This window comes from Rousettus aegyptiacus, unplaced genomic scaffold (genome assembly GCF_014176215.1).
Source record: "Rousettus aegyptiacus isolate mRouAeg1 unplaced genomic scaffold, mRouAeg1.p scaffold_m13_p_8, whole genome shotgun sequence".
Lineage (NCBI taxonomy): Eukaryota > Metazoa > Chordata > Mammalia > Chiroptera > Pteropodidae > Rousettus > Rousettus aegyptiacus.
The window spans coordinates 77,102,644-77,129,788 of NW_023416311.1; the positions used below are offsets into that span (position 1 = coordinate 77,102,644).

A 27,145-nucleotide genomic window follows, 5' to 3' on the forward strand; every position below is an offset into this window, starting at 1 on the left:
TTATAATTCCCCCACTCCAATTAATTTTAATCAAGAATGGGCAAGGAGGTTTAAAATATATAAAAGGAGTTATCTGGAGTTTTGCCAATCAAGAGAGGGGTAGGGGGGTAGAAAGTATATATATAAGACAGGGTTTATACGGAAGCGAGTTAGGACATGAGGTGGAATAAGGAACAATAAAAGGTAGTAGGATTATAAATCTTGGTTGGGTCAAAAGATTAGTAGAGCCAAATACTAGAGGGAACATGCTATATAGACAGAATGGTGACTGAAAATGAGATGCTTAAAAATAAGATTATAGAAACACTGCATGGAGATGTCTGGGTACAGTGAATAAGCTAAGGCTAAGGGCGAAATCACTGAAGAGAAGGAAGGAAAGAAGCTTAAAGTTCTGAAAGGTAGGGGATTGGAAGAATCATCTTTATGTGAATGTTGCAATCACATAGAAATAAGAGAGGAACAGGGTAGGAGACAATAACAGTGAGTTAGGAGTTCTTTATATTTTGGATATCAACCCCTTATCAGATACATGATTTGGAAATATTTTCTCCCATTTGGTAGGCTGCCTTTTCAACTTTGTTGATGGTTTCCTTTGCCGTGCAGAAACTTTTAAGTTTGACGTAGTCTCACTTGTTTATTTTTCTTTTGTTGCCTAAAAAAGGTGAATTTTATAATGTGAATTATACCTCAATTAAAAAAAATGTAGTAAAAAGTAGTAAAAGGTCACAGTAACTACGGAAAAACAGGGAAAAAGAAAAGAATGTAGAACTCTGGGAAACGCCAACACTTAAGAGATAGACTAGAAATAAGAACTTAGAAAGGAGATTAAGAATAATACAAGTAGGAAGAGAGAACTCAGATAACAAAGTACAATTGACAGAGAAAACAGTTTTAAAAGTAGGAGATAGACAAAAAGTACTATAATTGACAAAAAGAAAAAAGGAAAAACTTCACCTTTATTAGTAATACTGAAAATTTAAATAACAATTCACCATTTTCCCCTCTGAAAAGGTTTTTTAAAAACAGAATTCACAGAACATACAATTCATCCATTTAAAGTATACTATTTAATGGTTTTTAGTATATTCTCAGATATTTGCAACCATAGCCACAGTCACTTTTATAACATTCTAATCACCTCAAAAAGATATACCCTTATCTTTTAGCTATCATTCCCCGATTTCTCCAACAACCCCACTACCAGCATCGTAAGAAATTACTAATCTACTTTTTCTCTATAGATTTGCCTATTCTTGACATTTCAAGAATGGAATGGTATAACATGATCTTTTGCAGCTGCTTTCACTAAGCATAATCTTTTCAATGTTTGTCCATGTTGTACTATTCCATTATATGAATAAACCATAATTTGTTTATCAGTTGATAGTTTTTTCCCTTTTTGGCTATTATGAGTAATGCTATAAACATTTATGTACATGTTGTCATATTGACAGATGTTTTCATTTCTCTTGGGTATATTCCTAGGAAACTGCATTGTTGTTTTGTTAAAGGCTATTTTTCTTAGAGCAGTTTTAGCCTAGGTACACAGCCAAACTGAGCAGAAGGTACAGAGATTTTCCATATACCCTCTTGTACATGTACAGCCTCCTCCATTATTAATATCCCCCACCAAGGTATAGTACATTGGTTACAAGTGAAAAACCTAGACTGATGTATCATAATCAATCAAAGCTCATTACAGTTCATTCTTAGTGTTAGACATTCTGTAGGTTTGGACAAAAGTATGATATGCATCCACCATTAAGAGTATCATACTCAGTATTTTCACAGACTTAAAAATTCTCTGTGCTCTGTCTATCCATCCCTCTCCCAATTCCAAATCCCTTGAAAAGTTTTTAAAAACCTAAATTGTTGAGGATGTAAGGACATGGGTAATCTATTCATCACTGGTGGTAAGTTCACAGTTTATTCAGTCAATAGTCAACGAATGCTTCCTACATGACAGACATCATACTAGATGGTAGGTTTATAGTAGAGCACCAAACAGACATGTCTATGCTTTATTAAAAAAAAAAAAAAGTGACAGAAATAAATGCATATAGATAGATGGTCCCCAACTTATGATGGTTCGATTTACAATTTTTTGACTTTATGATGGTGTAAAATCAATGCACATTCAGTAGAAACTACATTTCAAATTTTGAATTTTGCTCTTTTCCTGGTCTAGCACTGTGCAGTACAATACTCTCTCATGAGGCTGAGCAGTTGCAGTGAGCTGCAGCTTCCAGTCAGCCAAGCAATCATCAGGGTAAACAACTGATACTCTACAGTGTACTGTGTTGCCAGAGTTTTTTGGATACTGCTTTTTGTGCTTTCGCATGTCATCATGCATACATAATGTCCTGTGTCTGAAGGCAATTACAGATGCTCCTTGACTTTCTATGGGGTTTTGTCCCAATAATGTAAAGTGTTCTGAGCACATTTAAGGTAAGAGGCTAAGCTATGATGTTCAGTAGGTTAGGTGCATTAAATGCATTTTCGATTTACAATGTTTTCAATTTATGATGGATTTATTGAGATGCAACCCCAATCTAAAAACCCCAATCTAAATTGAGCAACTGTACTTACAAAGTGTGACAGAATCTACTAAGGAAATGTAAAGTGTACTGAAAGAGAATAAGAGATCAAATTTTTATTTGAGAGCCAGGAAGTGCCCTTCTAACCAAGTGCAGAAATAATGTTGAAGTTAAGAACTAAAAGCAAAAATGTAGTCAGGCAGAATGGGCAAGAAGAAAGTTTTAGGTAAAGGGCATAGTTCGTGTAAAAGCTCTAAGGTGGGAACCACTAAAAAAAAAAAAAAAGCCAGTGAGGCTAAATACTGGGTTCCAAGGGCCAAGTGTGTGAGAAGAGACAAGAGAGAGGAAAGGTAAGAACTTGATCATACAAAGCCCTGAAAAGTCACTTTAAGGATCATCTATATATTTCAGGTCCTCCAAAATCATGATATACTGATAATCTTTTCTTTATCTTTACTTTCTCGTCCCTCTAGCTTCTCTTTAACTACAAATATGTTGATTTGACTTCTTTCCATTATTCAAAGAACAATTCATTGGGTGGCATAGCTGTGCATCTTCCACTTCCTCTCTAAAAATGAAAGTTCCATGTAAACGGCTTTCTCGTCTGTTCTCCTGCCCCTCTGCACACCCCCCCCCCCAACTGCTCTATCCTCAATAGCTAGTACGTTACCTAGAGTATTCAATCATATTGGTTGAATGAACACATAAACAATACACGCACTCTCATCTAACCACCCTTCCAATAAAAAGCTGATGTTTTGAAAATTTTCCTGGAATTAAGGAAAAACAGAACAGTTAAAGAACAGAGAAGTAACTGGCTTTAAGAGATAAAGTTTATCAATTCCGGACTCAGTAACAAGGCAATCTACTAAAGTGAATTAACCAAATACAAATGGATAGAAACATAGGGAAGTTTCATTAGCATAATTTAACTGTGTTCAGAGTTTTAAAAATACCAATCTGTTAGTAAGGCTATTCAAGTTTATTAAGTTAAAAACTATGTTTTTCGAATTTCTTAAATTAAAAAAAAAAATCACTATTTCTTAAAACCAGACATAAAACATGACATCTTGTTTTTCTGTATTAACTATCAACACCAGAACTTAAAAGGTTTTCATTATATATCTGGACCGCCTAAACACTTTATAAATTAAACATGTTACCTTTTAGGGGACATTTAACTTCAGAAAAAAAATTTCTAAGGGCACAGAATGAACTCCATAATCCAAGCTAGCAAATCATAAAAATGTATGTTGCATACTATGAGGACAAGGGTATGAGGAAACAGGCACTTTTGCAGATAAGATAAATTTACACAATCTCTACAGAAGTAAATTGGCAAGATCTATCAAAATTAAAAATATATAATTCTCTGACCCAATGATTCTACTTCTAGTACTTTATTCTACAGATATGTAGATAGTCATGTATGTAAGAAATGACAAAAGTTCAAGATTAGTCAATATGGTATTGGCTGTATCGTAGCTGCAGACTGAGTATAATAGAAATTGTGATATATTTAAGGACTAATAAAATGCAGCTATAAGAATGAAGCTATTGGACGTGGGTCCATAGTGTAGCGGTTAGGTCCTGGGTTTGCACCCCAGTGGAGCTACGGTCCATAGTCTACTGCCATGCTGCCCTGAATAAGCCTGATGTCTGATTTCAGAAGCTAAGCAGGGTTGGGCCTGGTTAGTACTTGGATGGGAGAATACCTAGGAAGACCAGATGTTGTAGACATAAATAATAATAAATAATTAATAAAAAAGAATGAAGCTATTATTAATGTACAAAAGTTCCCCAAGATATCACTATTATTAGGTGAAAAAAATTAAAAAGCACCATGGTGTACAGTATACCATCTGTAGGGAAAGGCTTATGTTTACACACATATGTATAGCTACACATACACAAACACATATTTACCTACAAAGGCAAAACAAATATCTCTGCATGAATATAGAAGCTGGTAATATTGATATCTCTTGGGAAAAGAACTAGGTTGTTTGGGGGGAGGAGAAAGATATGTACTCTTTTGGAACTTAATTGTTAACGATGGAACAATACTGCTATTCAAAACAGGTAATTCAATTTAAAAACAAAGTTAAATGTGTACATTAAAAGCAATGACATATACCTTGTGATGCCATACTCTTGAAGATTGGAGGATAAACCCAAATCAATTTTTTTCATAATGTCAAAATTTGAATAGGCAGAGTAGTGAAAGAATAGCACAGCTAGAAGTTCATTTAATCACTGGTTCTGCAAACAGATAATTAAGTATGTAGAAGTCCTGTGCTAGGCACTGGGGATAAGATGGAACTTGAGTCTGACCGAAGACTATCAAACAAATAATACAATTCAATAAGTGTTTTGACAGGAAATAGGAAACTTGGAGAAGAACATAAAGCAGGAGACCCAACGTAATCTAGGAATCAAAGAAGAATGGAATGTTTAACAGAGGTGAAAAGGAGCAACAGCAGCTAGCTAGATTAGGTAGAAGTGATGTGTTCTAAGAAGATTTCAGTGAGACTGGAGTGCCTCAAAAAATGGCAAGAAATGAGACTGGAAAGGGAGGTAAGATTGTTCAGGTTTTAGAGTAATCTATGTTAGATCTGGGCTTTATCCAAAGGGCAATAGAGATACAGGAAGTGATCAAAAAGTTTTAAGCAGATGATCAGGGGGCCCAATTTATATGTCTAACAGTTTACTCTGAAAGAATAATCTACCACAAAGGTGGAGAGACTTATTAGGAATTTGTAGCAGATAAGACATAATGCTAGCCTGATCAAAGTTATAGTGAAGGGATGGAAAAATGTATAGATTGAGGAAGTATTCAAGCAGTTAAATTAAGAGCCTGATGACAGGTTAAGAAAGAACGAGGAGCCAAGAAAGACATCTAGGTTTCTGATTTGGGCAACAGAGTGAATGAAAGTGATGAGAGATACTGAAGAAATAGATTTGGGGAATGGGTAATGGCTTCAATATGTAACATGCTGAATGTGAGGTATTTATGTGACATCCAAGTAGAGATAATCAGTAATCTATTAGTTATACAAACAGTAAATGTCTGCAGCCTGGCCTGCAGAGAAGCATTTAGTTTACCCAGAGACAAAATACTGTATGAAAAGTACTGCAGGGTTAGGACCAAGTACTGAAGAACACCAACATTTAGACAATGTAGAGAGAAAGAGGTCCCTGCAAAGATTAAGAAGGAAAGATCTGAGGGGTAGGAGGAAAACAAAAGTTTTATTTATTTCTAATTTAGTTAAGAAATGGTTCTCAGTGAAACCAAAAAAAACATGTAAGGTTAAGAGCAATGTACAGCTCTTAATAAAACTGCACCCCAAGAGCATATAAAAAAAAAATACATATATAGTTAGAGCGATGAGTTATGGTCCACTTCCACTATCAGCTTTAACTGGAGAAAATAGTAAATGCAAGCCATATATTATCCCCCAATTTCATACAACAGTTTTACAAAAATAAATATCACTGAATCTAGACAGGCCCCCAAATTCATCGGTTACGCCAGAGGACTCCTAGCAAGTTACTATAATCTGCGACATTTTCCTGACAATACAGTTGCTCATCTAATAAGCATTCTTTCACATGACAGCATATTTACTTGCCTAAACTGAAAGTCTTGTGAGCAAGGAGGGCCGAAACTTAGGCAATGGAAGAGGGATTGGAAAAGACCGGAATTTTTTCAAAAAGAAACAGAGTCACAGAGCACCTGCATTGAGTGTGGTAACTATTTAATAGGCTGTTGTAACTGACACAGTAGCCTTTTCTAGGAAAAAGTTCTAAATCTTTAAAGTATCAGATGAAAGGACACATAATGGTCCTGCAGCAAATGTTAGTGGATTAATAAACACACCTGAAAAAAGCTATACCATAGAAAGTAAAATGAAAGCATTATTTAATGTACTGACTTCCAATACCTGGAACATCCACAGTACACAAATAATTCTAAATTAAGAGTGGCAGAGTAATTTAGAAGAAGACAGCCTATGTTCAAATTTCATTTTCCACTTATTTTATGTATGACCTCGGACAAGTCAATTTCTTCATTATAAGAACAAGCAAGTTTTGTCTGATAGCAGTATTTCATCAGACGGCTGTCTATAATTAAGTTCTAAGACTTATATTACTAATTAGGGCCTCTAATTTGTCCTTATTTTCTACAAATCATACATGTAAAACATTATATCCATTTCCCTTTATTAGTCCATAGTAAACTGCAGACTTAAAAATACTATCCCCCCCCCAAAAGTTTAATGCTATCTGTACTCCCAACTCACTTTTCATGAGACAAGACATAATTAATTATATTTCCTGTGCATATCTTACAGCAGGAATTCCCTATAGTTTAACTAAAACAGGTAAACTCTTGTTTAAATGCAACCTTGGCTGATTTCAAGGATGACGCTTTTAGACAAACTGCTTGGACATTTGTCATGGCATCTGAACTATAAGCTCAAATGTCCATGGGCTGAAGTAAAGAAATGAAGATAAGGTTGCTACACATATCTGAATCCTCTCATTGCATTACAGTACATTTAAAATTTTTGTCAGCACACCCTAAATCTCTCATATTAAGCCAATAAACTAAGCATAACAAAAATGAACAGAAAAATTTACTTTAACTGCAACCTTACATGGTTGATCCTCATTCTTAAAATATTATCAATAATCTTGTCATTAATTGGTCCATTATTCTGAGCATAGCTTTGCTTTTTAACAACCTAAAGTTTTCATACCTCTCTTTTTAAATAATTTATTTTTAGAGCAGTTTTAGGGTCACAGCAAAACTGGGAAGATGGTAGAGACATTTCCCATACATTTCCTGCTTGCACATAGCCATAAGCTCCCATAGTATCAACATTCCACACTGGGTATACTTGTTAAAATTGATGAACCCACACTGACACATATCATTAATATCCAAAGTCCATAGTTTACATTAGGGTTCACTCTTGGTGTTGTGTGTTTTCTTTGGGTTTTGATAAATGTGTAACATGTATCCACTATTACAGTATCATATAGAATAATATCACTGCCCTAAAAATCCACTATGCTCTACTATCCCTCACCCCTTTTTAAGTCCTAAGTTGCAAATAGCAGTTACAAGATTCTAAATGCTGAAATGACATTCAAAATCTTCAGGACAAAAAGGAAAGGCAAAAGCCAGGGCAGAAAAAAATAAGCCAAAAATAAGAGCAAAGGAAAAGTAAAGGAGAGCAGCTGTGTTTCAGGAATCAAAACACTTCATCCCTCAAAGAGATGAAGCCAGATCCTTTAAATACTATTTTACCTTCCCATTCCCTTCTAGGAATTCTAAGAGGGTACTGGCTAATACACTATAACTGAGTCTTCTTGCACAGACAAAGCAGGTAGTTAGAGTTTAAGTAAATTTGTGATCCACATATAAACATTTATTGGAAGTGACTCATACCTTAGACTCACTTACTTTTAAGGTATTAGGAGCAAAAACTATGAACAGCCTGAGATGGATGTTCTCTTTAATATTACATTTTACATAGACTCTACGGCCCTGTTTTCATGAATAGGATTAGCTTGATTAAGCAGAACTGGAGAGACTTTATAACCTATAGTCAGATTTTCCAAACGTTAAGTCCATTCTTTTCAACACATCTGTCCTTTACTCAGCACAAATGATACAGCACCATATAACATCAATTCTTTTTTGCATCTGTTCCTTAATCATCGCTCACCTTCCTAGTCTGATGCAATCTTATCCTTGCTACCTCTCATTTTCAGTACTACACTCCTTCTACTTTATCACTAATCACTCGTTAACTCCTATTACTGCTCTTAGAAGATTAAGAGCTACAGTAGTTTCCAAGTGTCCTAGAAATTAATTCCAAGACGCCTTACCCTACCTTTGTTTCCAAGTCCTTAATAAGGTGCCCCAGATTAGTCTTATTTTCTCGTCTATCACCTTCCCCTTTGCCTGTTTCAATTGTCTTTTACTGGGCAAGCCCTCCATCTCTAGCTAATGTTGTGCCACTTGCATGAAATGCCTCCTTCCCCACGGGCAATCTACTGGTTATCTTCCTCTTACCATTCAAATTGTATTCTCCATGACTTCTTGTCCGATCACTATTAGGAGATGCTTTTTCTAAAATAATGGATCACAACTCTGGGTACACACTGGAATCACCAGTCTATGAGGTGTTTTGAAATAAAATACTGATGTACAGGCTCTATATCAGACCAACTAAAACAGAGTGTCCAGGCAAAGGACCCAGATATTGGGTAATAGGTTGGGGGTTGTTCGTTTGTTTGCTTGGTTTTATCCAGAGTCTTACAGGTGATTTTAATGAGTAGCCAGGCTTATGAACTATACTAACTCTACCAATTCTAGAGACAGAATTCCCACAACTACAATTAACCATAATGTTCTCTAAATATATCCATATCCTACACCCCTAAAATACACTTACAGCACGGCCTTGACTAATGCATATAATTTAAATATCTGAAATAGCCTTTGACAAGGCTCAAACGTTTTACAGTACTTTATATACTCTATGCATAAGGTTCCTCTTCTGTAAAATAGGAACACCACCATCTACCTTATAGCATTGTCATAAAAAGCAAGATACTGAATATTACACTTTTAGCAAAGCAACTGGCTTATAAGCACACAAATGTTAAATCCCTTCAGATATCAAGAGTAACACCTGGATTCATTTTTTAAGAAAGAAACAAAATTCAAGTAGCAGTATGAAAGATACAAGTTATCTGGATGAGGCTGAGTTGATAGCTGCTGGCCAAAAGTTATATAAATGTAAAGGGTCATTCTTTACATAGTGTAGTCATTCAACAAATTTTAGCATAAGTATGTCCCATCATGATCTTGTCTTTCCTTTAAAAAATTTTTATAGGTGAAATCTGGTTAAAATTAATGCCAAAACCAGTGAAACCCTGGAGAAAAGTCTTTTAAAGTAAAATATAGTGCAGGGAGGTGTCTGATACTTATAGTTCTTTGACAACACTGTATGGGGAAGTTGTTCCCAAATTACACGGAAGCACCATCAGCTGGCTCAATCTGCTTTCATGCTCTGCTTCCTTGCTGCCTGTGTTAACAAGCACCCTAACACATATCTAGAAAGAAACCTCCTGCCAGGGGCTAGAAATCTAAAACTGAATAAATCCATTCCTTTAGATACCGAAACGAAAGTTAAAAGTTATAGTTAAACTCAAATGGGTATTAGAGAATAGAAAATAGGCCAGTAATGACAAATAATGCCAATTTCAATTGACTGACCAGGGTTACCAGGACTAGTGATGCTGTATTAAGAACTCGGAGGCTGAATACGGGCTCACGGGGAAAGCACACCATGACGGATAATGGATATTGGTCAGAGGAGGTCAAAGGGATGGCATGTATGACAACATATATTTTTTATCCAGAAGATTCATAACTTCAGGAGTCTAAAGAGCCTAACCTAAAAAAGGAAGTGGTAATGATGTACATACACACAGAGTGGCATACTTCCGTTGATATGAACCACAATATCGTCATTTATTTATTTGCTTTTGAGGGTGGAAACTGTGTATGCCTTATTTTTTTTGTATCTCCAACACCTGTCAGAATGTCTAACATCTAACAGGCTGTTATTAAAAGTTCATTTAATTAAATTTGCAGTAAGAAAACAGGAATATGAAATCACATTATTTTGTGATTATGGCATAATCATTTCAGGTCTATACACCAAAATACCCTCACACCCCAGTAAATGCTCATTTGAACTACAAGCCTGACTATAGTGGGTAGTAAGAAAACTAAGTAGTACCAAAAATGAGAAAGCCCTAGGCAAGAACTAGATTTAGAAGCATTACTTTTAAAAGGGACACCTACCTTCACATTTTACTCTAAGGATAGTAATGAAAGTTAACTTAAAATTAAGGTTAACCAGCAATGTAACAACACATCATTTCATTTTTGCCTAAATTTTCACTAGACAATACCCAATGACCACGAACTTGAATTTATTTAGCTCTCTATGTTAAGTACATGGCACAGCATGCTCTATGTGTAATTAAGCACATAAATGTTTAATATGGTGAGGTTCTAAAATCTATGTTCACTTAGGCACTATAATAGCATTCATGTTACTTTAATCAAAAGTTACTGTACAAAGGAAGGGCAAACTAACCTACATCTGCTCCACAACTGGATCAGAAGACTGAAAATAAGTTTTACCTAGCGCTCAAAAATTATATCTATTCTTAAGCCCAGAACTACAATCTTAAAACAAAAAAGATTATTTTAAGTTCTAAGGCAAAGGTGTTAAAAGCAAAGTGGGTGGCTAAATACAAAAATTAAGCTTTGCAAATGATTAATCTAATTATAACAACAAGTAAACTTGTGATTAGAAAGAACTGGTCCAGATAATTTCTCAAGGATTTTCCACACTCATGGCCTCCTTCTCTGTTTGAATAGACAGACACACCGGCTCCTTGCTATTTTCTCTAGCTTTTTAAAAATTATGATACATAAAACAAGGTGACACATAGTCTTTCCCCAGAGTTCCAAAATGTTTGTCATGAGAATCAAGTGACTGTACTGGACAATGAATACAGATTTTTGGCTTTCTGTGGTAATTCTGGAGGCAAGCAGCTGACTACTGAAAAGGGCTTTATCTTTAAAGGCTTACTCTGCTGAATCTTACTCCTTATAGTTAATAAAATGTCAGGATTCAATTTGATCTCACCAATCTGGCAAATTTTAAGCAATGTTATCAACTGTAGGTTTTCTGAACCTCTTTGGTAGTAGTAGAAAGAAATCTTTACTACAGGGGTTTGAATCTCAAAACAAAACAAAACAAAAGCATGCATAGTTTATAATTTCATAGCATCATCAGTAAACATTTGCCAGCACTTAAACTTAGTCTTTGGTCCAGATTATGCCCTTTATTAATGTCATCCTGGCAAATAATCCGACCTCAGATTCACCTGTAAAATGATGAATTTATCACCTTCCTACCCTGTTTACCTCATACAGCTTCTGTGAGGATTAAATTAGATAACCCGTTTGGAAAACTATGAAGGCCTAACATATATGCTACATGGAACCATTATCATGTAAGTCATTATGTAAAAGGAAATTATTCACAAATTCCTCTCACTCACCCTACCATCAGTCACCTAGTTGTACCTAAAGAACTATATCGGTACGTGGTATATTATTACCTAAATTCCCTTAGTTTATGCTCCAAAACTCTGTATAGAAATGACATGTAAAGATAAACTAGCAGAAAAAATAAATGTGACAAAGTAGGTTGAGAATCAGGCCATTTAAAATCTTTTCTAAAGACTGCCTGTTCTAAACGCCAAGATTTGCAATGGGTCCTCTGAAATCTTCAATTTCCTCTGGATTTCCCATGATTAGAGCATTCTTTTCACCAATGTGTAATTAAAAAACAGGAATATATTCCTCCCACAATTTTGTGTTTTGTGACCTTTGAACTATACCTTATCACATTTTATCATATCATTTCTATTGGACTCTATAACACTGCTCTCTAGTGGTTTTCCCATGAGTGAGAAGCAATTTCGTACATCCTGATTGAGTTTGGTTGTAGTTAGCTGTATATGGTTCCTAACTAACAGAGAATTCTCTTTAATGTCACAGTTCTTGACAGATAGTCTGGTTTCTATGCTGTGCAAGACAGGCTGTATGAATCTTGACAAGTCATTTACGATACCTGGGACTCAGCTTCCACATTTATAAAAATGAGAACTAGATCAACTCCAAGGATCTTTCTGGTTCAAACAGTCTATGATTCTCCTCATATCACATATAGCAACACTGCGACTAAGAAAACCCAAAGAACAATCCCATCCTAATTGCTGCTTCCAAATATTCAAAACATTTCTCCCCAAAGGATAGTTAACAGCTACTGTAGAACATTTAAAAACTGTTTTAACAGTGTAGTTTTAAAATTTCTCAATAAAGACTATATCTAGCTACACAACAGTAAGAGTGCTGTTAAGTTTTCGGAGTCTCCGGATTCTTAAAGGGAACTGAAAAAGATAATAAGACACATATAAGAAAAGAAATAAATAATATATGAACATCCATTTCCAGAAACCAGTCTTATTTTATACCTGGTTACCTGTGGCTGGGAACAATCTCAGGAGGCCAAATCTAACCTCTGTCACTTCTAATCTAGGAAAACCAGAAAAGTTGGATTCGCCTTAGCACATCACTCATTTTCAATCAACTCTAGAGATCTTGAACTAAAAGGCCTGTGTGAGATGTGGGGGACCAGAACAGAGAGGTGGCAACACAGGATGAGCACAGATGTAGGGCTTCACTTCCTGGTAAGAGTTCATCTGAATGCCTGATTAAAATAATGTTTGAAAACCAAAAATCTTATAATAATTCACTCAAAAACTACATGTGAGGAACTCCGCGAGGCACATGAGGATACACAGATAAATTCAGGGAATTCAAGAGTCTATTAGTATTTTAATCCTGTAATGCCCTGGTTGAAGTGGGTGTGGGTAGTCTGTCATCCCTCATTGCATTCTTCATATCACCCTTTCTCTAGTGCAGTTTGAAACATAATATTAAGAGAAACATATCCAAATATTAAAACTTAAGGAAATATGCTGTTTCATGAGTGATACAGAATGACAGGAATTCGGAGGTTGACTGGCCATCTGGTTTTAGTAGTTGGTGATAGGTTCTGAGCAGGGTCTTGAAAGATGGGAACAAATCCATTTGCCCTTGGAATATGTTTTGTTAATTTATAAGCATCACTGATGGGAGAAGCATGCTCTAAAATGTGGACAAGGATCACCATCAGCAAGCATCAAGTCACAAGTTAATAGCGGCCTGGAGCAGCCCTTCTTCACTCTTGTAATTTCCATTGTTTCAGGCATTACATTAATGCTCATCTTACTTCAAAGTTTATTTTTGTTACAATAACTGCTAGTGTTTTATCCTATACAGATCTGTTGCAGAAGTGGGAGGAAACAAAACAGCTTCTTTAAAGTAAAAAAGGGAAAGCCTGCGGGGAGTCTCCCAGACATTTCTACTGCTGTCCAATACAAATGATCATTCTTTTCAAGTTCTCTTCTTATCTTTTTACTGTCTACCAAGTTCATCAAGCATCTGAGGCACATTAACATTTACATAACTACAGATTAGGATAATACACAGTGTAATGACTTCCATTATTTCTTATGGACAAATTATTCAAAGTCTGATTTTAGGTTACTGGCACTTATATAAGAACACAAAGCTCTTATATGCCTGGGTTTCTGGTATTAGGCAGAAGCTGAAGGCTGAGAGCATTAAAAGCCTCTATTCTAGAACCCTAAAAGAACCAAAATTGTTTCAAGTCCAATATATTTAAATAAAATGATGTTAGTCCCCCAAAATAAAAATATATAAACCTTTCCAATGCCATATAATACTGTATGTTTTCTGATAGGTTTAACAGTAGCACCTCTAATTATAGTTAAAGGCTTAGAATGTAAAGAACTTACACATTTTACTGCACTCCAAAATTTTAAATAACATGCAAATCTTTTGAAAGTATACAGTGAATCTGTATTCACCTAAGAAATAAATGACAGGAACGGCACAGTACAAGAAAGTAATTTGAAGAGAATATAAACTCCAACTCAGGTAAAGGATACATCTTTCCCACTAGTGTCCCTGGTAACTTCTAAAGCTGTAAGTGGTTTAATTTATCTTCTCACATACAGGATAATGATGCTTTCAGTTAATACAAATGATCTCAAATATAATGAAGAAAAAAATCCTCAACTATATACGGTCTTCCAATATATCATACAGATAACGTGAAAGTCAATCTAGCTTCACAAACTTGATCAAACTTGATGGAAACCAAGAGGGTATGGATATGATAGCAACATTACTCCTGGCGAGGCCAGAGGATAATGAATAAGGATAATAAAATGCATGAGTATAGGGGAGATGGAATCAAGAACACTGCACACCTCTAGATATTACACAACTAATTCTTTCAATAGTTGGGCTGAATGAAATTTTACTTATCTCCCTTTACGAGTTTTCTTCATTACAATATATACTATATCCAAGCCTGGCTGGCATTTCACTGCACATCCCAAGCTAGTGACATAAGATATTTTCCCCCAGAGGAACCTACAGAAAAATACATAAGCCTAAGCTTTTTTTTTTTTTTTTTTTTTTTAACTTAAGCATGCATCTTCACCTCACCTTACACTTTTCTCTCGGTTACCTCTCCTGATGGTGTGAAAACATCAACATCCAGTCGCCCACCCCCACCCCCTCAGTAGGGTCTTGCATTGACTAGGCTCATCCCCTCGCCTTCTCTTTCAGTCTTACCACCTTTGAAAAGCTTATCGAATATTTCTTCCCCTTGCTTCCCCCCCTCCCTTATTCATGGCTGAGCACGGCATTCTCTGCATCCTTCTTCCAAGGAAGGGACTAGCAAAAAAGAAAAGCATGCTCGAGAAACGAAAGCCGAAGAACCCTGACAACCACACAGCAGTTTAAACCAACGGCGCTGGCCTTCTCGCTCCACCTCGGCTTCTGACCAGTAGGGTTTTCTAAACACTGAAATCACTGGTCTCCACGCTCTCCCCAGCCCCCACACCTCAAAGATGAGGCCGGAAAATGATAACGCCCGGGTTAAACCCGTGGGGAGGTCACCTCTCATCAAGCTCGCTACCCCCGCCCCGCAAGCCCCGGGCTAGAATCTCCTGGGAGGATGGAGATCGCGGAAGAGCAAGGGGCCCCTGGCCCAGGACCCTCCACTGCGCACGCCCTAAGCCCCCAAAGACGCGGTTCGCTACACCCGGGTCCTCCCCTCCGGCCTTCCCTCTGCCCAGCCCCGCGCAGGGCCCCTCCTCGCCCCCCGCACTGCAGCGGCACCGGAGGTGGACCCCCACGCCGGCCTCACTTGAACACACGCCACACACAAAAGCGCTGCGGCCGCCGCCTTCCCGCCCCCACAGCCCGGCGGAGCAATCAATGAGGTGGCCGGCGCCCGCGTTCCCTCCGTGCACACCCCAATGCGGGGCCCGGCCAGCAGGGGCAGCGGTGCGGCTCACCATCGCTGCGCTTGATCTCCACGTAAATCCCGATCTGGATCTTGCCGAAGTTGGCCGTTGCCATCACCTCATCTGGAGCAGCGGCGGCGGGCCGAGGGAGGGGGACGGGAGGGCGGAAAAGGCGGGGAGGGGGCGGGGTAGGTGTGGGAGGGGGAGCGGTTGCCCGCGGCCGCGCCGGCCCGGGCGACAGCGTGAACGCGAGCCGGGGCCGCGGGAAGCAGAGGTGGGCAGGCGGGCGGAGGCCCCCGGCCTGCAGGCGGGAGGAAGGACGCGCACGCCGGGGCGTCGGGGTGAAGCGAGGGCCGGGGCCGTCAGGCGGCGCGGGGGAGAGTGGGAGGACCCGCGCCGCCCGCCCGGAGCCGACGCTGGGGAGGCGGGGCGCCGCGCGCCTGCGCAGAGCGCGCCTCCCGCGTCTCTTCCTCTTCGGTCAGCCTTTCCCGGCTGCCTCGAGGCGGCCCCGCCCAGCTCCGCGGCGGGCGGGCGGCGGCCGCGGCTTGGCCCGCTGAGAGAGCGGAGCGCGCGGCCCGGCCCCCAACCAGCTGGCGTCGAGTTTGATTTTAGCGCGCGGCCTGGAAGAGGCGGGAACCCGCGCTCCGATGCGTTCCTGTTCCTCCGGCTTCCATGAATTGCCGCTGTTGCGGAATGGATTAAGGCCCAGTGGTTTCAGGGTTTCCAAGTGGAGCGCGGGGCTAAGGGATATGAATTTAGGGGTCGACCACTGACAGCATGGGCTCAGTGTTTCATCTGAGAGTGTCAAGGCTATTGTCACTTAGAGGTGGCTAGCCCAAGTAACTGTTTCACAACCAGTTATGGAAGAAGGGAAGAAACACCTTTGAGATGCCACCTACCATAAGTCGGAATGAAGATCTGCTTCTTCTTGGCCTTGCGTTAGACTCCTTGCCACTCAAAAAGAAACCCCGTGGTGGCGCGGCCTTGACTCTTTTGTTTATGATGTATCCATTGCTGGTGTCCTGTCTCTGCTGTAGGGTCTGTAAGACTGTATCTGCCCTGACCCAGTAAGCCAATAACTGTGATTCAAGGACAGAGAGCAGACACGTTAAGATTGACACTAAGGTATGTGCCTTTTCTTCAGAGTCCCTTGACTAGTCTGACCACATCAGCATGTGGAGGGCGAAGCTCTTGTCCTGGCGGAGCAGGGAGGCCACGTGGACAGGGACTATGGAAACACTGTAGCACCATGTAAAAACCTCCAAGCCTATGCCTTTTGCTTCTAGTGTTGGGAATTGATATGAGAAAACATCCTTTTGGGGCCCTACTTTATCTAGTCATTGTTAATATCCTTGTAATAATAACGATAAATACAGTTTTAAAATTTTTAAATTGGAAACGATATATGTGTATTAAGTTTATATGTGCATATATGCACATGCCTAGAGTTTTCAACTTAATATAAGTAATCAAGTCGAGTAGACCCTAGGAAAATAGTTAAGAGGCTCGGGCTACAACTGTAACTTATACATATTGAAGGCATACCTATCAAAGAACAGTTTTTTAAATCCATTCTAAAGTAGGAATAATTTTTTAAATTTTAAATTTTTAAAAATTTTATTAGTTTCAAGTATACAGTACATTAGTTATACATTTATATAGTTTATAAAACAATTCCCCTAATTACTCTTTCCCTCTTCTGGTTTTCCACCTAGCCAATATATTAATGCTAACTTCATAAGAAGAATTTCTGTAAAAAAAAAACAAAAACAAAAACAAAACACTGGGTAGACAACTTAAAAAATAACTTCTTTTACATTCCAGAAATGACATTACTATAAATGTCACTCAGGACTTATGTTTCAAAATAAGATTTGACCAAATTAAGTTTTTTTTTTTTTTTAAATAATCTTAGGGGTTTTAGCTGAACTTGAATTCCTGTCTAGTTGCCTGTCTAGTTGAACTCATTGATGTCTCTATGACTGAGATAGAAAGCATTTATTTGCTTGCATATTCTTTAAAGAATGCAAAGAAATCAAGCTACACAGCTATTAAATCTAAATTGCTTCATAAAAGATGTTTTATCATGGTTGCTGACACATACATTTCACCCTATGGGTCATGTAATTAAGAAAGTTAAACCTTTAATCCATATGCAAAAGTATTTTAAAAATATGTTCATCCTGCTCCATAAAAAATGAATGAGACATGCAACTTGTTAAACACAAAAACCTTTCTATTATAGCTAATACCCCAAAGGCTTATGTTTTCTGGTACACCTTAGCATACATTTACCACAACTTGCATCTTGGGCTTTATATGCAAATGGCCTCCTGAAGAGCAGCCATAAATAAGTGCAAAGTGGGTCCTGGATCAAGAATTCTGATTCTGGCTCAGGCATTTAGCAAGTTATATAACCCTAACTAGAGCAATGATTGGCACATAGTAGGCACTCAGACATTTGTTCAATGAATTAAATTATTGCTCCAAATCTCCATTACTTCTTTGAACAGCCTGGAAAAATAACTTTCGTTCTCCCAACTGCAGAAAGTTTTTATAAGGTTCAAATTAAATACTAAAATGGGATAGTGCTTTAATATTTATTAAATACAATCGATACGAGTTAAAAACAAAGTAAAACCATCCTACAAAAATAATTTAATACTCTACTATAATTCTCAAGTCATTAATTAGAATTTTCTGTTCAGCGATATAAAATTAAACACACTTTGTAGTTGGGCTCTGGCCCTTGTCATCGTAATTCAGAGGATAGCCAGAGCTTTGCATATCTCTCTGTTTTTTACTCAGTCAAATCCATCCTACCTTAACTGACAATAATCTTGCTCAAGAATTTCCATCAAGTCATATTCTGTTAAGAGTTAGTCTATGGCTATGTTACCCTGAAGAAGCCTGTTCCCTTCTGGCCTTGGAAGCTAAGCAAGGTTGGGCTTGGTTAGTACTTGGAGGGGAGACCACCTAGGAAGACCAGATGCTATAGGTATAAAATATTAAAAAATAAGGGATTGTAAGCTGACAAGGTCCTTGCAATTTGAGAGGTCAACCAAAGGTTGCCTTGCCTAACAAATAAAAAAAATTTTTTAAAAAGCATAGTTATTATAATTCATCATAGTTATTGTAATTCTTTGACTTTATTTTCCACTTTCTTTCTACCTTGGACGTTTTTTGGAGACTTTTTAGTTGTCAGTGACTTCCATTCCCGTTAAATTTCCTCAGATTTTAATTCTAATTAAATTTGTGTAATTTCACTATAACTTATTTTAGTTCTTAAACAAATACATTAAAAACACCTGGTAGTTATAAATCCCAATTTTACCATTTCTAAAATATCCATTCTTCTCCATTGGATTTAGCTCCAGTACTGCAAATGTGTTCAGGCTCCTGGTGTCCTGATACCAGGTAGGACAGCCTAGTTGAAACGTAAAAATCACAATTTCTTGCTTAAAGTAGTATGTGTTAACCAGACATCTATGACTTGTATTCTATTCCTAATGCTCACTCTTAATATGGAGGACTTCCATGTGTACTTTAGTTACTTTTATATTGCTGACTTTTAAATTAGCATGTATTATTTCTATAATCAATATAATCAAGATTTTTTCTTAAAGTGTGTGATAACAAACATGAGCCAGTTTATCAGAAGGAAGCTGAAGAGACATATCTAATGAGAGATATACACATTGAAAGTAACTGGGAAAACATCTTTAGGTAGGATATAATTACAGCAGGCTTTGAAAGCCATGCAGAGATGTTAACCCTTGGTAGGGGCATCAGTAGGGAACGCCTTTGAGAACAAGCATGATGTGAAAGTCCTAGAGTAGCACCATGGTGTGATGGAAGAATACAGGCTTTGAAGTATGACTGACCTGTTTTCAAATACCAGTCTTGCTGCTTCTTATGTGTGTGACCTTGTTCAAGTTACTAACTTTTCTAAGTTTCAATTATCTGTAAAATGGGGATAATACCTATGTCATAGAGTTTTTGTAATTATTAAAAATAAAATGGAGTAAGAGTTAAAAATCACTTGGCACAAAGTAGGCCCTTGGTAAAGAGTTGCTATAATTATTTAAGGTATTTTAGTATAGAAGTATTTTGTCTAATAGATTGGAGGGAGGAGAGTTTTGCATCAGGACAGTCAGTGAGGAGACTCATGAGAAATTCTGTTATGAAATTATTCAAATTTGAATTACTGGAATGGCAGAGAATAAGAAAGGATAGACATAAGAGATATCAAGGCTGGAAACTGATTACATATGAAATATGGAGGATAAAAGGGAATAATGTATGTAGTACTCTAATTCTTAAGAATGGAGTAAATTGTCCTTACTAGATGTTGGAATTTTTCTGCTGTACAATTACACGAAATAGGAAGTAGTCTTTATTGGCATCATTATAAAATGTAGTTTGGGAAGCAAGAATCAGATAACATGCAAGTTAAAGAATGCATAGATAACTGATAACTGATAATTTAGAGAAATATATAAAAAATATAACTTCTGATGACAAGATTTTGTTGGAATCTATTCTAGTTTATTAACACCAAGTGGTGGAACCATGAAAATTTTACAACCTCATTTAATATCTCTAAGAAGAAATTATCAACCAACAATAAAAAATAAAGTGCATTTTTACCTAAAACCTCCTTCAGAGTTCAAATTCTTATGTACAAAGTGAAACCAAATTATTTGAAGCTGTATTTTATTTTGATAGAAATCCCAAGTCAGTCACTTTGGATTCAGTAGTGTAGTGAACATTCGTTGTTGCCTTCTCAATAATTCTTTCTTTCTTCCTAGAAGTAATTTGAATTTCTCAGTCATATGATTAAGAGGGATTTACCTCTCCTTCAGCAACTCCAAGGGTAGGCCCAGTCAGTGCATTTCATCTCCCTGCCTCAATGACTGGTTCATAAATGAAAACATGCCTCACTCTAGGCCAATAAGGTGCAGAGTTTCAACTTTTAGACTTGTTTCAAGTTGTTGGGGAAGAAAACTCAATTTTCTGCTAGAAAAGTGGAACTGGAGAAAGTAGCCCCAAAGTTATTGGGTAACTGTCCTTATGGCCATAAAGAGGGCCATAAGGTGAAAATGGATTCAACATTGAAGAAGCAGAGCCAGAAATTTGAGGGAGGGAAACTAAGTTCTCATTCTTAATTCTTTAGCTGTTGAGCTGAATGAAATTTTATCTGAAGTCAGGTCTATCTTTGATTTTTTTCTACACAAAACACATAAATTCACTTCAATACACAAAACACATAAATTCACTTCAATACTTCAATACTTTTCTACACAAAACACATAAATTCACTTCAATACTTCAGCTAATTTTCTGCTACCTGCAACCAAAAATCCCAACAAATACAGGTGACAAGGCACTTATGGATGTCAGTATCATCCTGAGCTCTGCAGGACTTTGTCAATATCATGTGTCATGTATAGCAAATGGAGTTCAGATTAGAGTTCGAATTTGTGCTTTGGCAGAGTTTATAGGAGAGGCTGAAGTCACTGAGGTGCAAATTGCTATGAGGATGTAGAATCTTTAGTCGAGTTTAAGATAGTGTAATTAGTAGATATATTCCAAATCAGCTTCTAGGAATATTTGTGTATAGGATCCTAACTACAATCTGAAGACATAGGTGCTATTTGAAACAAGTCATTGTGTAAACATATGTCTTTATTATTGAACTTGAAGATTTGGGGAATCCTTTTAAAGAAATTATTTTTTTTCTGAAGGTGTATAAGTAGTTTCCTATAAATAATATTAGTCCTGAAGATACTGTAGCGGGAGTGGCTCCGAGCCTTGTCTCATTTGTAAGAGTTGCTATTGAAGGATCAGCCAGTGCCATGGTTAAAAGGATGATAACTAAGAAAATGGATGAAGACTAACTGCAGAAAAGAAAAGGAAATACAAGTATGCTACCAGGTGCTCTCAGAGAAACCATGAAGATTTCATTCATGGTTTTGAAAATAGCATGGCTGTAATTGTGACAAAATCAGAGCAGTTCAAAGACGAGTAAATGGATCCTGCAGAAGTTTTGGGAGGATTTAGGTGAAACATTGGCATGGCCAATTGCTGCAACTATGACATAGCTATTAGTAACTGTTCAGGAATTAAAAGCTTTGGAGGAAAAACTAGAGGAATGTGTACGTATACGGAGTATTACATATAGTAAGGAATCATCATTAATTTATTTGGTATGATAATGATGTGGTTCTGTTTTTTTTTTAAATCTTTGTTTATTAAATATAAACATACTTATGCACGTGTGTACACACACACACACACCCCCTATATAGACTTTTATTAAAGTGGAGGGACCATGACTCTTTGAATCTTTAATAAAGTAGAATTTTCAGTCTTTAAAAATTGAAGAGTGGTAAAGGAATGCTACCTGTCATGGAAAATGGAAGATTTGAAATCACAAGTATTCCATAAATGAGTGGCAAAGACTGCTAGTGATCATCAGCCTTCCTTGACTTAGTGTCTGACTGACTTCTAGCCAATGGAATGTTAGTAGAATTGATATGTACCCTTTCAAGCCATCAAACCATGTATTTTTCTCATTTTCTTTCCTTACCTCTCAGCTTCAGGACAGGACTCCTAGAAAAAGGTGGAGCCAAAAGCTGGACAGAGTCTGGATCCCTGAATGACTGCTCCTTTCTCCGTTGAACTGCAATGCACCATGAAAAGAGTAAGAAGCAAATTTTGATTGTGTTGAGTCACCAACATTTTGGGATTTATTTATGCTTATTGCAGAAGTTAGTCTGTCATGACTAGTATACAAATTGCCATCAAATTTTGAGATTATTAAGTGATATTTTTTATTAAGTGGTGGTTTGATTATGACCAAATGTTAAGCTTCCTAGGAAGCTAACTCTGAAATAGAGATTAGCATATTGGAAATTTACTGGAATTGACACCTTTTGGGAGAATGAAAAGAGAACTGGGCAAAAAGAGAAGCTGAATTGTGATGCAGCAACAACAAAGGCCTCTGTTAATTCCATGTAGATTTAGAGCTAGAATATTCTTTTACACTTGTCTCAAGTTAAGATGAAGGGGCAATTGTATCCTGCATATGGGACGCTTTTTGAATAATGGCGCCCCTTGGGGAAGGGAGTGGACCTTGGATGAGGCCACTTCCTTTGGGGGTGAGCCCTCAATAGCCAACACTTTCACGAATAGGGACATTAGTGTCTTGGTCTTGAAGGTGGATCCGAGCAGTGTAACATGCATCCACTTCAGGAATATTCCAGAAGATGGTTTGCAAGTGGCAATATGCTTCTAATGAATAGGCCGAAGAGCTATTTATTGTTCATGAAGAAGACTGCCTACTGAAGCCAAGGGATAAATAAAGTCTATATTATATGTCAAGGAGTTTGAGAAATAGTTGATATCAAGATACAAATGATTGTAGATGGAAGAAGGAAGAGAATCGTCCCTGAGGTTCTAACTGAGAGAGAGAGATGGCTAAAAGTAACTGCAAGAAATAAAATACAGCTCCCAATTGTTACCTTCCACTGGCTTTCTGATGATAATAATCAAATTTCATTGAAAACCATTTGGAGGCTGGTAAAAATGATCAAAACGACGTTCACTGAGTTTTTTAAAACTTGATTCTTAATACATTGTTAAAGAAAGCAATCTTTCTCTTAATGAATCTTTATTAGTTGCTGCATAACAAGGGAAAGAAAAGTTGCCCAAAGATAAACTTCATTCGGAGCATAGGTCTGTTTTTAAATTGCATTCTGAACTATCTTGCTTGCTTCACAGAGCCTGCATGAGTGAGGGGTGGATTGACTGAGGTCAACATTGCTCCAGGGCTAACGAGAGAACTTTGGTGATGGAATATCTACCTTTTTACCTTGAAATTATTAACATACCACCCAAAAGAAAAGGAGTAATATAATTATCATCTGTACTCCTACCACCCCTTATTAATAACTAATAATTAGTTAATAAATAACTAAATTTTATTCATAGTCTAGTAGTTTTTTTACTTATAAGTGTTTTGAATTTATTTTATTTGTTTTTTTTTATGAAAAATGATTAGTTGGAATTATACTCAACCATAATCTCATGACTATCTTTCTAATTCACATAATGACATTTAGACAGCCTTTACTAACTCTTGAGACAAATGGTGAAAAAGTAGGAACTTGCCCAGGAGAGGGAAGTCCCCTGAGAGTTCACAGCTACAGAAATAAATCTTCAGGCCAACTCCATGGGTGCCGAGTTGATTTAGTTCATGTTTTTATTGGAGCGCTAACTTCAAAGAAAAATTCCTGAAACCTCACAAATACTGACCTCTTTCAGAAGCTGGTAATATAAAGCAAAACAAAGTTTCCAACAACTCAGTTGCAATGAATTGTACTTGAGAACAGATAGTTCCTGTTAGAAGTAACTGTACCCTGTCATGTAACCCAGCAAACTGTCTTGGATCACCACACTTGAGACTTTCAGGTTTGCTTTTTCTAAGTTTCCTGTTTTAAGGAACATCACTCTTTTCAATAGCCATCTCTTTGAAGCAGAAATCTCAGGTTTTACATGTGAAATAATACATCATAATATTTAGAGATGTGTAGGAAAATATCATTGATAGAAATTATAAAATGAATGAATATAACGAATATAAACTATAAAAGGAGTGATTCAGGGTACTCCATAAAAATACATGACCATTTTTTTTCCTATTAGATAATATAGAATATATAATACTTAGTGAATCTGCTACTAAAGAATTCTTTCCAAACTGTTTTTGGAACTGAGAGCCCTGAGGAATAATATCTACAAAATTCTCCTTGAAAATTATTCACTTATTCACCCATTCAACAAACATTTACTGAATGCTTGCTAAGTGCCAGGCATTATTGTAGGTGCGTGGGATGCGTCAGTGCACAAAACCAAGATCCCTGTCCTCGCGCTGCTGGGACGTTACATCCTACCAGAGGAGAGAGAAAATAAAAATATAATAAATAAGTAACTAAGTGATGTGGCATGTTAGAGAGTGATAGGTATATGGGAAAAAAAAAGAGTGAGATAGGAGGATCAGTATGTTGGTGGGGCAGATAGTCTACAGGATTAGGCTGATTAGGCATGGCAAGGCTTATTGAGATCATAGGTTTTGAACAAAGGCTAGAGGACATGAAGGAGTTTAGCTCTCTGTGTGGGCAAAAAGCATTGTAACCTGAAGGAACAGCCCACAAAGGCCTGCCTGGTTGGTTCAAGGAAGAGCAGGACTGAGCAGAGGGAAAAGTTAGGCTGTGATAACCACAGCCAATCCCTCAGAGTTGCCTCGAGTGTTTTGCCTTGGCTAAAACACTCAAGCCTTTATATTCCCATAGTGATCTGTCATAGGATGTGGCCCACACCAGAATGGCTGTGACCTTAAGAAAGGTGGCTTTCTGCAGCTGAAGGAGCTGAGAGTAGTGAGCTATCTACTGACATCACTCCAGCAGCCTTCGTTGAAGGAATTGTTAGAGGGACATCTCAGTATCAATCTTTTTGGCTTCCTCATTCCCAAGGTCACTTGTGGTCCATGATGGCTACTCTAGTTCCAGCATTTCAACCAGCTAGAAAAGGGTAAAGAAGGAAAATGGGATATCCTGGTAGTTGCATGCACTACTGCTCATAGCCTATTGCTAGAATCTAATTAAGGAAAGCTAGATCATGTAGCCTTTATTCTTAATGACTTGTGGCAGCAAACAAACAAAAAGCATATCAAAGTATAACCAGCAGTCTCTACTGCCATCATATTCACCATTTTTGTAGGGAAGAGAATGTGGCTTCACCACAAAGAAGAATAAATTAAAGGCAATCCTTTTAGCTCATTCAGGGTTTTGTGCTTTGGGGTACTGGGGAATTGAGAGTCAGCAAAGAAACAATATTCTCTTGAAGAGCTCAAAAAAGAAGACTTTAGAGGAGAAATGTGACAGCAATTATGCAGATGAGGGGTAGAGCCTGTGAAGTTTAGGAATTAATGTAACATGTTTGTATTCATAGGCTGATAGGGTTGAGATCAGTGAGGGGGCACTTGTGCAGAATCAATTACTGTTAGAACTGCTTCTTTCTTGACCCTCTTCCTTGGCTGCTTCTGATTTTTCAGTTCTTTGCTGCCTCTTCTTCCCATTTCTGACCTTTCTTTTAGATTAAAAAAAAAGTTTTATTTTGAAATTATTTTACTTACAAAAATTTTACCAAAAGTGTTTTACTTAGAAAATAGTATAGTTTCCATGCACCCTTCACTTAGCTTCCTCTAATATTAAAATCTTATGTAACCATAATTTCATTATGTAAACTAAGAAATTGACATTAATATAATACTATCAGCCATTTTACAGGTCATTTCCAACTTTTACCAATTGTCCCACTAATATGGTACAAAGACCTCAAAAACATTATGCTAAGAGTACCAGACACAAAAGACCACATATTGCATGAATCCTTTTATATCAGCAGTCCCCAGGCTTTTTGGCAATGGGGACCGGTGCTCCTGTGAGAATCTAATGCCTGATGATCTGAGGTGGAGCTGAGGCGGTGATGCTAGCGCTGGGGAGTGGCTGCAAATACAGATGAAACTTTGCTCTCTTGCCTGACACTTACCTCCGGCTGTGTGGCCTGGTCATTCCTGACTTTTATTGTATGCTCCTGGATTCTGACCTTAGTTTCCTTCCCTTATCACATGAATCACAATGCATTATTTTTCTTTATTGAGTCATATAACTCTGAGAATATTATGACCCTCAAGTCCCTAAAAATGTTCCTCTGAACACCATCAATTTATTGAACAGAATAAACTTGATGGAGTACAAACATTAAAGATTTTATTTTTCTCCCATCTCTGACCTCAATTGTGCTATATCAGTTCTTCTTTGCTAGGTAGGTCCTTCATAATCCATCAGGAAGACCTCGCAACTTGCCAGACCCTTCTAGTTATTAAAAAGTGGTCCAGTCCACAAAAGTAGCTAATCACATTGCTACTTTTCTACCAGCTGAGGCATGACTCATGGTTCAAGAACCTTCAAAGTCAGCTCTTTCACTCTTTCTTGTCTCTGTCTTCTGATTCACTGAGTTGGAGATCACTAGGAGGGAAGGTAGGATTGCCTTGTGTGACTGGTCTCTATTTGATTCTTTCTGGTCTTGTCCTCTGTATTCTATCCTCTGTATCTGGACCTCTGCCTTATAGATGGTGAGTGAGGTTTTCTCTGGGTACTTCTCAATCACCTTGGCCCCCTCTGAAGCTGAGGACCATTTTCAGCCTCTACTTCTGTTATGGAATGAATATTTATGTCCCTTCCTCTACCCCAAATTAATATGTTGAAATCATACATCCCAATGCGATGGCATTAGGAACTGGGGCCTTTGAAAGGTAATTAAGTCGTGGAAGTAGAGCCCTTACGAATGGGATTAGTGCCTTATAAAAGAGTCTTCAGAGAGCTCCCTTACACCCTCCACCATGTGAAGATGCAGTGTGAAGATGGCTAGTTATGAACCAGGAAGCAGGCCCTCACCAGACACCAAATGTGCCAGTGCCTTAATCT

General features: G+C 37.6%; 1 protein-coding gene and 1 long non-coding RNA gene across 6 annotated transcripts in view; one reads left to right on the forward strand and one right to left on the reverse strand.

The window, feature by feature from the left end:
- The window catches only part of KIF2A (kinesin family member 2A), a 58,954-nt gene extending 43,009 nt beyond the window's left edge, over positions 1–15,945 (reverse strand). For 3 of the 4 annotated variants that reach the window (XM_016137046.2, XM_016137044.2, XM_016137045.2), the window contains exon 1: positions 15,645–15,765. In XM_016137046.2, coding sequence (XP_015992532.1) covers positions 15,645–15,708 — 64 coding nt within the window. In that variant the 5' untranslated portion in view covers positions 15,709–15,765. Of the gene's footprint in view, positions 1–15,644 lie in introns of all 4 variants that reach the window. The other variant, XM_016137043.2, reaches the window with a different exon arrangement.
- A 194-nt stretch (positions 15,946–16,139) lies between these two features.
- Positions 16,140–27,145, forward strand: part of LOC107506366 — a 424,284-nt gene continuing 413,278 nt past the window's right edge. For both annotated transcript variants that reach the window (XR_004952683.1, XR_004952684.1), the window contains exons 1-2: positions 16,140–16,718; positions 22,193–22,299. This is a non-coding gene — a long non-coding RNA (uncharacterized LOC107506366). The remainder of the gene's footprint in view (positions 16,719–22,192; positions 22,300–27,145) is intronic.